Source organism: Podarcis raffonei, chromosome 8, assembly GCF_027172205.1.
Source record: "Podarcis raffonei isolate rPodRaf1 chromosome 8, rPodRaf1.pri, whole genome shotgun sequence".
In the NCBI taxonomy this organism is placed as follows: Eukaryota; Metazoa; Chordata; class Lepidosauria; order Squamata; family Lacertidae; genus Podarcis; species Podarcis raffonei.
Genome location: NC_070609.1, coordinates 65,204,694 through 65,221,224, shown reverse-complemented (window position 1 = coordinate 65,221,224; position 16,531 = coordinate 65,204,694). Strand labels below are relative to the sequence as shown.

General features: G+C 47.3%; 1 protein-coding gene across 4 annotated transcripts in view; it reads right to left on the bottom strand.

Moving 5' to 3' along the window:
- Nucleotides 1–16,531, bottom strand: part of CAMTA1 (calmodulin binding transcription activator 1) — a 692,042-nt gene that overhangs the window by 397,487 nt on the left and 278,024 nt on the right. For all 4 annotated transcript variants that reach the window (XM_053400464.1, XM_053400466.1, XM_053400467.1 and 1 more), the window contains exon 4: nucleotides 7,345–7,480. In XM_053400464.1, coding sequence (XP_053256439.1) covers nucleotides 7,345–7,480 — 136 coding nt within the window. The remainder of the gene's footprint in view (nucleotides 1–7,344; nucleotides 7,481–16,531) is intronic.

Below are 16,531 nucleotides of genomic sequence, written 5' to 3'. Positions count from 1 at the left end.
TTTATTATTTATACCCCACCCATCTGGCTTGGCTTCCCCGGCCACTCTGGGTGGCTTCCAACCAAATATTAAAATACAGTAATACATCAAACATTAAAAGCTTCCCTGAACTGGGCTGCCTTCAGATGTCTTCTAAAAGTTTGGTAGTTGTTGTTCTCTTTGACATCTGGTGGGAGGGCGTTCCACAGGGCAGGCGCCACTACTGAGAAGGCCTTCTGCCTAGTTCCCTGTAACTTGGCTTCTCGCAGCGAGGGAACTGCCAGAAGGCCCTCGGCGCTGGACCTCAGTGTCCGGGCTGAATGATGGGGTAATAGTCTTCACTGCTTAGCTAAGTACCTGGCACTTGCATACCCAAGGAGGTTGCTCTGTTGCCATGGAGACAAATGGGGGGGCTTTTCCCACCCCACCTGGGAATAAGGCAAGGTGGGCTGTGTGTGTGTGTGTGTGTGTGTGTGTGTGTGAGAGAGAGAGAGAGAGAGAGAGAGAGAGAGAGAGTGTGTTTGGCTGATGCTGGAAGCTGGGGAGACACAAAGGCTTGTCTTGCTCCAAGCTGGACCCAAAACTTGTGGCTTCATTGGAAACCAGATGGGGAGAGCCATGCTGTGAGCCCCTCCACCCGATGCTCAGCTTGTATGTATGTGCAGATAAAACCATATGTCCTAAAGACACCACAGTCTCCATTGACCTTCCTTCCAAGGAAACCGAACCCTGGGCAAGTACAGGCACCCATGGAGGCTCTCACTGTTCAGAGATTGGGGTGTGTGCAACCATTTGTTCCTTGTGGTAGAGAGCATGCTTTGCAACCACAGGAGACCCCGGGTTCAATGCCTGGCAGCCTCAGAAAGGCTGGGAATCGTCTTGAAACCCTGGAGAGCGCTTGCCAGTGTTAGATGGATCAATGGTCTGACTTGAAGAAGCCTCATCAAACTGCCACTTGAGTGCCCACTTCAAATTTTGGGGATCTTTGCTCTGGCCGTCTCTCCTGCCTCCAACAGCAAATCAAAACCTTTAAAGCAATTGGTGCAGTTTGGCCCTGTCTATTCACGAGCAACTCCACCTCCCAACACACGGCTGACAATCACACAATTAGAGCATTTCTTCACCAACGCAGAGATGTGGTTGTCAAAAGATTGATCCCGCTCCTTCTCATGTATCACTTGAGCAGAATCTGCACTTCGTTATTTGTAAAGCTTATGAATCACCTTTCTGTAATAATAATAAAAATAAAACCACCCGAGGCAATGTAAAACAACAGCAATCACGCGTCATGTTCACAAACCCAACCATGCACACAAATGGTTGTTGTTCATCATGGCACAATTAATTATTTTAATTGCACATCGTGTTCCCCCATTCAAAGCAGTGCCGGTCTCAATCATCGCAACGGATCACATGCACAACTGGCTTGCATAGCTCCCCCACCCCCTGCAAATCTGGCATTAGTATTTGTGAACCTGCTGTCTTCTTGGAGCATTTATCCCACAGTATGAAATTCTTCGGGGACCTGCAACAAAGTATTGTAGTGTGTGTTTCACCCTGACTCTCTAACAAAGGGTGGTTTTGTTCAGGGACACCCTCCTCCATTCCATGGGTTTTCTGTTTTCTTTTCCCACTGACGCTTAACGTTCCGTGGCTACTGAGCATGCTCAGTCCTCATTGTAATGCTTTTTCTTGAGGGGACACACCTTAGATCTTTTTAGAAAAGAAGATACGTCGTACTTCTGAAAGCTTTGGGGTCCCCTCGGATCAGCTGACACCTCTCCCATGTTCCTCATTGGCCTCCCTTCAGCACTGTGTTTTTTATGAGCCTTCTGGCAACCCCAATAAAGAGTTCCTCCTCTGGCAGCAAATCAGAGCCGGAGTTGTTTGTCAGAGCCATTATTTCTAGCCCTCTTAATACCTAATGTGGCAAGTGCCCTGCTGCAGATGGGAGCCCCTTTCCCCTGCTAGTCCTCCCTGTAAAAGTCCACATAAAGACCATCTCATTCAATTACAGTGAGAATGAAGCCGTAAAAGGCGTAATGTCACTGCTGGGACTGCGTAAATGTGGGGAGGAGGGCAAGTTGCTAAGCAATTGAAGGCGTTGTTTCATTCAGGGTGTTTTTACCTTCAGGTAACCTATTCCACATCAAGGAAGATGGACCTCTGACGAAGATCTACTGGGGCGTTCAAACAGCACATGCAGAGTGACAACAGACAGTCTTCTGGGTCGCCTTGCCGCTGCTGCCGCCCCAAGTGCCCCAGGGAAAACTGCCAAGGCGGGGCTCTCCTCTCCTTGGTTCTTGATTTCCTATATCCAGAGCTTTCCATCAGTCTCCCTTGAATTCCACTTGGTTAGTCCCAACCCACTTACCAGTCAGTCCAAGGTTATTCTGGATTTTATTCATTCTGCCTCCTAAAGAATCAGCGCCCCCCCCCTCTCTCTCTCTCTCTCACACACACACACACACTTTCTGGTCATCCAGAAATCTGACAATATCTCCCTCCACCCCTTCAAAGATGTCAACTGATGTACGTGCTTAAAAAACCCCAACAACAACTCCACCTCACTATTAAATCTGGTTATATGTCAAGCACTTAGACCAACCTTCTCCCTTCCAGATGTTGTTGGGACGCCAGCTTCCAGCATCCCTAGCCAGCCCTCCTGACAAGTGGTCAGGGATGACCTGGAGGGCACCAGGTTGGGAAAGGTTGGACTAAGTGCAAAAACACTCTCCTCTGGTCTCACCAGTTCATGTCTGTCCCTCTTTGACTGAGAGGTTGACTGAGAGCAGAAGGAGCTGGCGGTCGAATCCGCCACCAGTCTGCTCCTGTTGAATCGACAAGTAAACTCGATGTGGAAGGAACCGCAGCAATGCAAAATCCGTCTTTGCTTGATTTTTAATCTAATCCCTCAGAGTGTTTTCAGCTCCTTCGGGCTTGTACAATTCAATAAGCATACCTCCGCTCCTTCATCTCAGACGTTTCAAGAGAGCTCTAATGGCAACCCAAAGTCTGAGCAAATTCCACCTGACAAACACCGCTGATACACAAGGATGCTCCTCACTTTCCGAGTGATGCTAGGCTAACAGATATCCCACATGCAAATACTCCCCCCCCACCGGGGGGGGGATCATGTCTTTTCCGAATAGCATAGGAGCACTGAACAGCCTGGTTCCCCTGGCTTGGTGGCCCCGATGTGATGGGGGACTGAGAACTTGTGTGAGTGGCAGAGGGCCTGATTACCCTGAGAGTCTAGATCAGGGTTTCCCAAACTTGGGTCTCCAGCTGTTTTTGGACTACAACTACAACCATCCCTAGTTAGCAGGACCAGTGGTCGAGAATGATGGGAACTATAATCCCCAAACAGCCGAAGACCCAAGTTTGGGAAACCCACCCAAAATGCCTCCTAAAAAACATTTAGCAAAAGACATCATCAGGGTAAGTATTTCTGTGCCCCCTGCATGGGGTGGCCAATGACTTGGAGGGTTGTCATTTTGTGTATTTTTGCAATGTTAATATGGTTTAATTTATTTATACCTTTGTACCGCACTTCAGGATGCTACATAAAAACACTTGAACAAATGAATAAGAATACCCAGAGAGATGAGGTCACAATAGTCCATCTGAACCAGTGTTTCCCAACCTTTTGTCTCCAGCTGTTTTGAGACTACAATTCCCATCATCCCTGACCACTGGTCTTGCTAGCTAGGGATCATGGGAGTCGTGGTCCAAAAACAGCTGGAGACCCAAGGCTGGGAAACACTGATCTGGACCAATATTCTGTCCTGATAGTGGCCAACCAGATGCTCCACAAGCAGAACTTGAATGCAGTAGCGCTCTCCCCAGTTGCGATCCCCAGCAATTGGCATTCAGAAACATACTGCCTGCTACAGGTCGAATACAGCCATTGTATCTGATCCCTCCCTTAAGAACATAAGGAAAACCTGTTGGATCAGGCCAATGGCCCATCTGGTCCAACGTCCTGTTTTGACAGTGGCCAACCAGATGCCCAGATGCGAAGCAGGTCCTGACCACGACTGCAGTCTTGGTAGCTTTGATCCCCAGAAACTGGCATTCAGAGACACACTGCCTTCTACAGTGGAGGCAGAAGACAGCCTTATCCCCTCCATTAAGATCCTAAGAAGAGCCTGCTGGATGAGGCCAATGACTCATCTAGTCCAGCATCTTGTTCTCGACAGATGCCGGTAGGAAACCGGCAAGCGGGATCTGAGCACAAGAACTTCCCCCCATGGCTTGCTGCAAATGGTATTCGGATGCATGAGTGCAATTTGTCTAAGGTAAAGGGACCCCTGACCATTAGGTCCAGTCGTGACTGACTCTGGGGTTGCGGCACTCATCTCGCTTTATTGGCTGAGGGAGCCGGCGTACAGCTTCTGGGTCATGTGACCAGCATGACTAAGCCGCTTCTTGAACCAGAGGAGTGCATGGAAACGCCGTTTACCTTCCCACCAGAGCAGTACCTATTTATCTACTCGCACTTTGACGTGCTTTCGAACTGCTAGGTTGGCAGGAGCTGGGACCGAGCAATGGGAGCTCACCCCGTCGTGGGGATTCGAACCGCCAACCTTCTGATCAGCAAGTCCTAGACTCTGTGGTTTAACCCACAGCGCCACCCGCGTCCCTGTTGCAATTTGTCTAAACCCCTCTAAAAACCATCGAAGTCAGCCAGCAATACAGCTTGCCACAGTGAATTTTGTAACTCAGATATGCGTTGTGCAACGAAGGCACTTGTTTTTCTTTCTGCACATTACTAGGGAAACAGGCTGGCAGAAGCTATGCACCCCACTGCAGTGGGGGCTGAGACCCTGGAGGAAGCAGTGGATCCGACCATGCACGTATGTGCTAATGATAAGTGGCCGTGAGCCAGGGTAGTATCACGTACCAGACAACCACCCCCAATTTCCCAGGGCATCCTGGAATTACAGAACAATGAAAGATGCACACCCCAATTTTAATCAGTGGAATGTTGGAGGGTATAATATCAGTCTGCCCCAGCACAAAAAAAAATGTCAAGTAAGAAGTCCTTCTCCCACAAGATGAAGCAGCAATGGAAACCATAGTAAACAGGGAAATGGCGGGTGGGCTACTGGTATGTCATGAAAGCAGACAGCTACAGCTCTGGCCTCAAGTGGGCTCCCCGCTTCTCCACTTGGGTGTTGTATTTGCCTGGCTGACACAGCCATCGCCTCGTTGCCCTGTGTCAGGAGGAACCGACAAGTGACATGCAGCTTTCAATATTCATGAGCAGCCTAATCAATGCCCAGCGTCTGGGAGCTGGGAGTCTGTGGCAACGAGGAGTCTCAGGATAATCTGCATCTTAATGGGCACCAGAACGAAGTGAATTGCAAGAGAAGGGTGCCCGGCAAGAGTTTTCCATTGATTTGTCACTGCCTTGTCATTAGGCAGAAAGACACAGAGAGCACAGTCCTTCGTGCTTCTGCTGCTGAGAAAACCCACCCAATCGCTTCCCAAATGCCACTTTTGTCAAAGATTCAGAAACGGCCAGGCAGTATCTGCAGCCTGAAAAGGACTTTAGACTTCTTCGGGCCAAGATCCACAGCGGAGCAACATGCAAATAAGGACCCGGGGGGGTGGCAATGGAAATGCTCCCCCCGTACGCCCCACAAACCACAGCAGCGCCCAATCTGACTTGTGCCATGAAAAGGGGCTACCCTCTTTCCAAATTAGATTCAGCTCTGTCATTAATCGCGTCACCAGCGGGGGTGGGGGATGAGTTAGAATTTAAGATGGTCTGATGGTGACACACACAGTGTTTCCACAGATCCCTCTAGGGGCAGTTTAATTATTAAGTATTGAGTGGGAAAAGCACATCTCTAATGGCTAATGGTCATTACAGCTCCTTAGCATTCTGGAAAGCAATTTCAGTGCGGATGAGAGGTACCACCAGGCACCATATCCCTTTAAAATCCTGACATGTATTAGGCACATGTTTTATTTTATATTTATATCCTTTAAAAAAGAAGAAGAAGAAGTCAAAACTAGCTCAACGTAGCAGAAGCTCAAACTTTAAAATACAAGGAGAATCAATCACAACCACGACATGCAGTCCCTTGTGAAGCAACTGAATAATAAAATACAGCAACGTATAAACTTCTGCTATATTGATGGGACTTTGTACACTCTCTTTTACATCTGAACAAATCTGTTTTGTTTTTTAAAGCTGTCGCTCTTCCCTGGCTCCAGAAGCCATTTCTTCTCAAGCACTTATTTTGGAAACCGAGAGCAGGACGAATCGAAATTCGCTTGCATGCACAACCCTGGTATCACCAGTAACTCACTTGTGAAACTTTTTCGCCATTGATGTAATTCACAATTGCAAGGATGATGATAATGAAGAAGAAGAAGAAATGAACTCAATCACAATAAGGGTAGTTGGTTTTTTTTAACCTGTTAAGCAATAAACAGCTTTCAAAAGCTTCCATAAAAAAACTGTCATCAGGGAGACAAGAATTCCCCAAAGCATCACTCATCTTTCAAGACGCAAGGATAACACACACACTCCCCTTACCAGAGTAAGAGAACTCAAAAAGCTCAGCAAGAGAAAAGCACAGAATCAAGTCCCTTCCAAACTGTCACAACTCCTTCCAACTCCAACCAGTTAAGATTCCTAAATGCGGCTTCCATTAGCCCCATAACCAAGTCCCAAGAACTCTCCAGAGCAGTGTTAGAAACTCAGATATGAAAGCTAGGAGCTAAATGGCACCTTAAACCTAGGTTAAGGGCACAACAAAGGAAGTCTAGGCCCACTTTTTATATATATATAACAAGAATACAAAGCTGAAAATGAATGAACTGTAACCAAAATATTATGTTCATTTTTTGTATGGTCTAGTCCTTCCCCTGCCCCCCCCCCAATATTCTTAAGAGGGTCTCTTCTCCAGTCTTCAGAGAGTAGCTGGAAGTGGGGAGGCAGGAAAAGGTCCTTTCCTTTCACTTTGCAGTTTTAATCTGAAATCTTAGGCGCAGTATCGCTCCCAGAGCTCAGAAACTGCTCACGCTAATGAAATTCCCTGTCGCAAAATGTGCCTAGAACAATGGGAGTTTCGAACACTGCTCCAGAGTGCTGGGTTTAGCCCTACACCAACAGAAGCAACCTCTTGCTCGCAAACCAAACCCTAACAGCAATATGAGACTCTCCTACAATAACAGGAATTATGGTAACACATGAAGGTAGCCTTTCACAAGTGGAGCAGAGCATTTTAAAATACATATATATGGACGCGACATTTTTTAAAAAAACAACAACATCCCACTTGGTCAGCTGATGCAACGAGGCATGGCAGCCCCCGCAATAAAGTCCCCCTCGCCTTGTGCACCTACCTCCACCCCCTGAACCTTCAGCTTCATATGATCTTCTCGGGTGGTCTTCCCGTCTTTCCGCTTCTTCCAGCAATATCCATCTTTCCTGTATTTCACCTTCTTCCTGTTGTATAGGATCATAGAGCCATTCTGAGGCCTGGAAAACAAAAGGAAGGTGGCTCATCAGGGAGGCCGAGCAAATCTGTGTTCACACTCAACACCTGGGATGCTGCTGCCTCAAAGCTGTGAGTGAGTCCCATACACACACATGCACAGAGAGAGGGAGGTTCAGCCGTCAATTACCAGGGGTAGAGAACTCACTCCTATATGGTGACCAACGGCAGTTACTGTAGAAAGGAAATATTCTCCGTGCGGCAGAAAATTATCACCTATCTAGTATTCCTCCTCCCTGCGCCTCTCCCAAAACCCACCTGGAAATTTCTCCCTAAGGAATGAAACCTGCCAATCAAAGTTCTTGCAGTGCAACAGCTAAGAATGAGAGTTCAGAGGAGGCAGCGCACTAAGCCAGCATAGCATTGTGACAGAGAGCATGAGCTACGAGCTGGATGCCCTCGGTTCAAATCTCAGGACAGCCATGGAGATGCTCAGTGGCCTTTGTCAAAGTCCTCCCCCGCCCCCAATACACACACAATCTACAAATAAGAGGACAGGCTGACCCAGACAATTGGATTGCCCAGACAATGTACGCAAAGGGATTTAAACCAAAGTGCCACACTTTCTTTTTTTTACAAAGAGGTATCTGGGAGAATTTGCTGGAGGGATCCTAAAAGCCCAGGAAGCCAACACAGCAAAAGCTCCTTCCAAGGGGAGACGGAAGCTGTGCAGAACTCCTTCTCCCCTCCCCATAACCAGGAAGGAGCTGCAGAAGGTGTGGGAATTCTGGACTGCAGTGGGGTGGGGAGGTCATATTTTGGAGGTGTTCCCTGCACCTATCAATGAAGTAGCACTAGCACTTAGCGATGTTCCCATGCCTGCCCAGCTTGTCTCAATAACAATTTGGGCTGCTTGAGCATCCCCCCAAACTTCTTGAAATATTCCAGGGGTTGCTTACTTGGTTTTGAGCAAGCAAAGGGCTCAAAAGGCCCCAGCTGGTTTTGCGCATCCCACTCCTCCCCAACCAACCAACCAACCTTCCCACTCACATTGAAAATCATGATTAGGAACATCATTTTCAACCCATTCATCCACAGGGGCACCTGCCTACCTGCCTCCAAGCACTTCCTGCTGGTGGTGGTTACCTCCCCCTCCCACTATGCAAAGTCAGAGTTGATTGATTGATTGATTGATTGATTGACTAACTGATTGATTGATTGATTGATTGATTGATTGGCGACTGATTGCTGTCAAGGAAGGCAGGCACTGGCAGAGGAGCAGGCATGGAAGAATCTGCCCATTCCAGTTTTTCTCTCCACTTCTAATTTTTCTAGTCAGTTCATTCCAGTTTATTAAAAACAGTCCTCACAAAAACTTGTCAGCATTTTGAAGTGCATTTCCCAAGTATCCATATTTTTTTGCATGCAATTTCCCCTCCTATGTTTTTGGAAGCTGAGGCTGCAATACTTTGGCCACCTCATGAGAAGAGAAGACTCCCTGGAAAAGACCCTGATGTTGGGAAAGATGGAGGGCACAAGGAGAAGGGGACGACAGAGGACGAGATGGTTGGACAGTGTTCTCGAAGCTACCAGCATGAGTTTGACCAAACTGCGGGAGGCAGTGCCTGGCATACTCTGGTCCATGGGGTCACGAAGAGTCGGACACGACTAAACGACTAAACAACAACAACAACAACAACAACAACAACAACAACAACAACAACAACAACAACAACAACAATGTTTTTGGATGTTATTTTCACTAATTGCATGCATTTTCATGCACACATTTCTTGGCTGGAGCGGGCCACCACAAAATGTGGAAGAATGAACGAACTTCAAAGTACAGCTGCTGTCCCTCCCCCCCCCCGCATATGTTTTTGGGAAGTGCAAATTAGGCAGGTTTGCATTAAATTAAGGAGATTTACAAGAAGTTGTTGGCCAAACCAAATTTGTCTCCCATCCCTACAGAAGAGAGAGAGAGAGAACAGTAAAAAAAAATCTCACAGCCTGCAAAGAGCATTTCCAGTGATGTCTCAATGGGGTCTGCAGCCCATTTGAAAAGGGACACGCATTTCTGAGTGGGGGAGTTTTGATCCGGAGCCTGACTGTTAGATCTGAACAAAACCTCTCTCCCTAACACGCTAAGTTAAAGCAGACACATAACTTTATTTACATTCAAAAATGTAACCAGTCCATTAACCAGTGATCTTAGAAGGAACTGTGAAAAATGTTCCTGCCTCATTCTGTGTGATGTGTCCAAAGACTCTTCAGCTTGTCTAGAGTCTTGTGGTGGGGTCAGGAGGGGTGGTGGTAGGGAGGAAGCAGCAGAAAAAGGGGGGGTTATACTAATTATGTTTATGGTCCACACAATATCTCATACTTTTCAAAAGAGTCTCTCTCTCTCTTAACCCATCGTTCATGATTTAGGTAAAAAGGAAGTTTGTAATAAAGAAGTCAGATTAAAACAACAACAACCCAGCATCAATTTCCCCCAGAACAGAAAGGAATCACTGCTGCCCCCCAACACAGGTCGGTGTTAGATCTGGCTTTTGCTCTGTCTTCTCCAGCTCCAGGGAAGCCCCCAGATCTCTTTCAGAAATGTCCTTCTTGGCATAGCTACAGGGGATGGTGCAGCCATTTGTCCAATAAACATCTGTCGCCGTCCATTCAGCCTATGTTTATATATCCACCCCCCAATCGCTTTACCATATGGCAAATTGATATAATAGAAATACCACTCTTGTGCAAGCTATCCTTCCCTCTCCCCCCCCACCCCCCACACAAAGAAAACAGCCCTCAGTAAACCCAGAATTCACAAAGAAGAGATTGTGCATCATTTTCAGACAGCAGCCATGGAGATGGCTGCAAAAATTTATAGAAGTACATTAGTCACAGTAATTTGGCTTTGGAACACCAAGAACAGAAAGAAATACAACAACATTAGCAGCAGTTGCCGCCATAAACAACTTCTGGGGAAAAACCTGGAGTTGGCGGCATTTGAGCACGTAAATCTCTTGAAGTTGTGGAAGTGAAACAAAATCTACGCGAGGAACTGAGGGTGGAAGGAAGTCACTCTCTCCTTGCTCCGCACACCTCAAAACACATATATTAACCAGAATGTAAAAGACCCCCAAACTTTCTCTGTGCTCAGGATCAGGCAGCTGTTTTCAGGGAGCAAAAAGTAGCAAGGTAAGTACTTTGAGGGATGCCTGAAGGAGCACCTACCCACTTCGGGTTTGAGATCTGTTGGGAGGGGTGGGGACTGCTTGTAGCTCCATCCATGGGTTATGGCTACTAGAGATGATGGAGGAGGCTCTGCTCTCCACAGTAAAAGGAAGTGATGCTTCAGAAAAGCAGTTGGTGGAGGGGAGAAAGCTCTTGTGCTCAGATCCTGCTTGTGGGATTCCCCTTAAGGCATCTGGTCGGCCATTTTGAGAACGCAGTGCTGGACTAGATGGGCCACTGGTCTGATCTAGCTGCAGGGCTCCTTAGATATTCTTGTCCATTTGTTTAGGTGTTTAGCATCCAAAAGCAGTGTTCAAAGGTATAAATAACCCCAGCAGTCTCTTCCCATGTTCTTATGACACCATCGTCCCATGAGGTGTGGGTGGGTCTTGTCAGACATCGCACCCAGCCTACACAACGCCCTTCCCCAAGAGGTCCAGAAGTTTGCCGATCTGCATCGTCCTATACCATCTGCCCCAGACTTTGTGGTCAGTGGGGGGGGGGCTGTTCACACTGTCCCTTCAGAGGGCTTGGCCCACCATCTGATGCCATGTGAGATGGGGCTCCTCTGCCTCCCAATTCCTTTCCCCTGGAAGTCCAAATAGTGCAAAATAAAGCAATTGCTGTCTAAATAAAATGATTGCTGTATTGCTACATGCATTGTACATGCACTTTCTCAGTTTTGCTCAAACAAGTCCTCCAAACCCACTTGGCATGAGTGCCCAACTATCTCCCTACTGAGGAATGGGGTCTTCTCCTGTTACCCCTCCTGCAAGAGAAGAAGAGGAGTTTGGATTTGATACCCCGCTTTATCACTACCCTAAGGAGTCTCAAAGCAGCTAACAATCTCCTTTCCCTTCCTCCCCCACAACAACCACTCTGTGAGGTGAGTGGGGCTGAGAGACTTCAGAGAAGTGTGACGAGCCCAAGGTCACCCAGCAGCTGCATGTGGAGGAGCGGGGAAGTGAACCCAGTTCCCCAGATTACGAGACTACCGCTCTTAACATTCTCCTTTCCCTTCCTCCCCCACAACAAACACTCTGTGAGGTGAGTGAGGCTGAGAGACTTCAAAGAAGTGTGACTGGCCCAAGGTCACCCAGCAGCTGCATGTGGAGGAGCGGGGAAGCAAACCTGGATCACCAGATTACAAGTCCACCTCTCTTAACCACCACATCACACTGGCTCTCCCAAGAGCTTCGTGTGTCTGGTCCCTGCTGCCTTGCTGATGATTGCTCAAGATTTTTATTTATTTTTTACAACGGGACATTTGTGAAACTTTTGTTGTTTTCTCTATTTTCTTTTTAATGGTCTTATAGATTTTAACTTTCACAGGTCTGAGTCATGACCCTGACTTCAAAGCTGGCACCAGCAAAGCTAGGGGATGGGAACATGGTTTCACATTGGATCAGTAAGTGTGCCAGTCTCTTCTCTGACCGTCACCTCCTAACACATATCTTAATGTTGTGCCAGTTAAAAGGCGCTTTCGGCATCATCAGCCTCGAGCCACTCATTGCTGAGATCAAGGGGCCCTCAGAACCTCCAGGAAAAGCTGACTATCCCAGGCCCCCTTGAGTCAGTGTAGGGATGGAAGAATCTATCCATTTCAGCTTCTCTCAGTTTCACATTTTCCTAGTCTTCAGTTCTCCACATTTTCATGTAGTCCTCGTGGAAATTCGGCAGCATTTTAGTGTGAATTCCTCCTAATTCTGTACACAATTTTGTCTAATATACACAATTTTGGAACTGCAATTATTTTTTTCCAAACTGGAAAGCGATTTTGCATGTTGTTTTCACTAACCGGTGCATTTCTGCATTCACTTTATTCCAATATATGCAATTTTTTGCAGACAAGACTTGGCTGGAGAAGAACTGCATTGCAAAATTCAGAGAAGCACAAAATGTGAAGGATGATTTATGTTTCTATTTGCATACTGTTTGGGAAAGTACACAATAGGTAGGTTTGCCTTTAAATGTGAACTGAATTGAATTTCTTCCCTATCCCTGCATCCCTCTGATGTTTCAAGGTGCTGCCCCACTGAGAAAGATGGGGGGGTGACGAGAGCCACCTAAAAGCAACCCAGCTGTGCTGCCCCATGGCTGGCAACGTGGCCAGGGCCTCCTTCGCCTCCCACTAAGACATAAGCTTAAGGACCTCACAGGCAGTTCCCCATCTTTCCTCTCCTTGAGTAATTACACAGGTGTGGCAGCCCAAGTCTTGCTGTGAAGGCAGCAGGCGGGAAAGGGAGGCTGATCGCTTTACTCCCCCACTGAGATCAAAATTGAGATTACGAGAGAGAGAGAGAGAGAGAGAGAGAGAGAGAGAGAGAGAGCTCCATGTTTTCCCCAAGGCACCATGCCACACAACAGGGGGCTGGGAAGGGGACCAATCTATAATCCATTTCCCTCTCAGTGAAAGTTGTCCTCCCTCTGTCCTAACACTGGAACTCCTGAGCATCCAACGAAACCAAATGCTGGAAGGTTCAGGGCAGATAAAGAAAGTCCTCCATCATGCAGCAAGTAGTTAAACTAGCAAATGCTTCTGCATGTCAACTGCTGGGAATCGCAAGTGGTGCTTGTGCTCTTGTGCTTCCAGGCTTCCCTCGGGAGCATCTGGTTGGCCACTGCGAGAACATGACATTGGACCAGATGGGCCTGATCCAGGAGGTTCTTCTTATCTTCTTAACAGGAGATGCATAGTGAGCACACAGGACATAGCAGCTGAACACCCCCAGGCATATGAGTGGAACACACCCCTGGCACACCTGTTCTGGTGTGAAGATGCACCAGCAGAACAGCTTAAATGTGGCAGAGTTGTGGGTGAGGTGGAGTGGGATGATCTGTACCCTTGATTCCTCCAGGCCAGCAGTGCTTGACCTGTTGCATGAAATCCCCGTCACAAAGGTCAATGGAAAGAGGGAGATACACACACACATCGGTGACCACCTTGCCTACGTCCCTACATCAGATATGGTGGGCTTGGGGCTGCAACTCCTGTCAGTCCTGGCCAGCATGACCAATGTTCAGAGGTGATAGGAACCTATATTCCAAACATCTGGAGCCAACCAGGACAGAGAAATATGGACCAGACAACGCTGGGTTTGAGGGACCAATGTCTTGATGTGGACCACCCTTCGCATAAGGATGATCCTTCTTGAACCTGACTAGTCTGTACACCCTTTTCAGAGCTGCATACCCTCATGAGCAACCTTCTGATGTCAGTGGTAGGCGGGGCCAGAGGCAAATGTGGGTGGAGCAACAGGCGTGACAGATCCTCCAGGTGTCCCTATTTTCCCGGGACAGACCCAGATTTACAGAAGCCACTCCAGTTTCTGATTTGATCCCATAATGTCCTGCTTTTGACATCCCTATTTTCATCTGAGAAATGTTGAATGGGGACATTTCTATTTTCATCTGAGAAACGTTGGAGGGTATGGTATGGTGCTTAGCTTTGTGCAACAGGCGCAAATCCAGCTACTCCAAAGCTAGAGGTTTCCAAACACACACCTCCACCCTGCGAAGCAAGAAGCATTTATCACAGTTTTAGGCCAAATCGCTTGCAGGAGGTACACTGAGTTGGGCACACCAACTCTCTCAGAGATGTGGGTTCAGGCCCCTTTCCTTCAGCAAGTCTCACTCCCTTTATCTTTTGCCAGCAGATTCCCTTCTCTTCTTAGACGACCTTCAGCTGTTCGGCAAAGAGCTTGAGCTGCCTGCGGCTGCTTAATAAGTATTTTTACATATTCCTGGGTCTCCTACTCAAGGCTTCCTGCAGGTGCTGTTCCCTGGCAATCAATGATGAACAAACTTTGACCGAAGGGTATTGAAGGCAACCAATTCCAGATATCAGCCCCATGGCCTATTTCAACAACAGCCCTCCAAGTCAGTCTGTTCCTCGCAGAAGCCAACTCGTTTTTGGCGTCATAACAAACAAGGGTCAAATTCAGCCTGCTGCAGAATTATTCCTACAGATTTTCTCTGTGCTTCGAAGAAGGGGAGGCCGGGACAGGGGGAGAAAAGGGAGGCTGAGAAAATATGTCTCCCGCGCTTATCTCTCTCAAACACAAACATGGCCAGGAGTAATAAATTGATGGCGGAGGCAAGGCGAGATCAAGATCAGATACAAATCCTGCAAACAAACGGCTCCGTTGCTACATTACATTACCAAAAAGTAAAATAAAACACACACACGCACAAACCCTGCAAACTAATCACACCGAAAGGTTCGGCCTGTAAACTTCCCTTTGGGGATTTCTCTCATCAAATTTATACCATGCGCAGTCGAGATTGGGGGTGGGGTGGGGGAGCGCTGAGGCTCTCCTGCCTTTCCAATCTGTGCTTTCCCCTAGTATTTCTCTGCTTTTGCAATGGCCGCTTCTGCTCACTCAGAAAAATGTCCTGGGTTTGCTAGCCCAGTGTTCTGTCGCCAACAGTGGCCAGCCAGCTGCCTCTGTAACTAAAGGTACATTACCTCTGAGCTTGGAAGGTTCCACTGTGAATCAACTTTTTTGAGTAGACCTCTCCCATTTCATAAATTTGTCCAAACCACTTAAGCCAGTGAACATCACTACAATCTGTGCCAGAAATTCCACATTGGGAGAGCAGAAAACTTTTTTATTGCCTGTCTACTGACATTCAGCTTCGTTGCACAACCTTTGCCCATCTAGTGCAGCCAGAGGAGGTAGAAAATATTTCTTGTCCAGCTTCTCATTAAATGTTTTATAAAAAATCATCTCATGTCAATTTTCCCCAGGAATTGGGGTTTACAAACTACCGAATTCTGTTTGCTGAGTGGTGCTGAGAACTGTCATTTCCCTTTGGCCACAGGATTATATCATCATCATCATCATCATCATCATCATCATCAAGGAGTAGTCATTCCAGCAGTAAGAAAGCTGTGAAGCTGGGTTCCCTCCATGGGCTCTGTTGCAACAAGCCAGCTCCATCAGGCTTCCTGAGAGCCAGTGTGGTGTAGTGGTTAAGAGCAGTGGACTTGTAATCTGGTGAACCGGGTTTGCTTCCCTGCTCCTCCACATGCAGCTGCTGGGTGACCTTGGGCTAGTCACACTTCTCTGAAGTCTCTCAGCCTCACTCACCTCACAGAGTGTTTGTTGTGGGGGAGGAAGGGAAAGGAGAATGTTAGCCGCTTTGAGACTCCTTCGGGTAGTGATAAAGCGGGATATCAAATCCAAACTCCTCCTCCTCCTCCTCCTCCTCCTCCTCCTCCTCCTCCTCCTCCTCCTCTCAAGTGTCATCTGAGGGCAGTCTCAGTGGGAGAGATGCAAAGCAGCAGGGCTCATTGCATCAGCTTTGCTGGGGGTCCAGCTCCATCAGGCATCTCCTGCCCCTGGATTGTGCCCGCTGGTCATTATAAGAACAACTGTTCAGAAATTGGTGCCCGAGTTTTGATTTTCCTCTTCCCTCCCTGTCGCTTTTTCCTTGTTTGTCGTGTTTGTGTGTTAAGTCTTTGGGTAGGGACTGTCTCATTTTGATTGTATGCAAACTTTTCTGGGAGATTTTCTGGTTGAAAAGCAGGGCACAAATGCTCTAAACAAATAAAAGTAAAAACTATTATTATTATTATTATTATTATTATTATTATTATTAATTGCTTGCCCTTCACCCGAAGGTCCCACAGTGGGTTAGAACAATTAAAACACAATGTTAAAATCAGTTTGGAACAATCACAGAAGCAAGGCAGGTTCTACAAATATGCACCACAAGGGTCAAAAGCCAGGACAAAGAGGTGTGTTCAGCATTCAACTAAAGCTGTATACAGTGGTACCTCAGGTTACATACGCTTCAGGTTACATACGCTTCAGTTTACAGACTCCGCTAACACAGAAATAGTACCTTGGGTTAAGAACTTT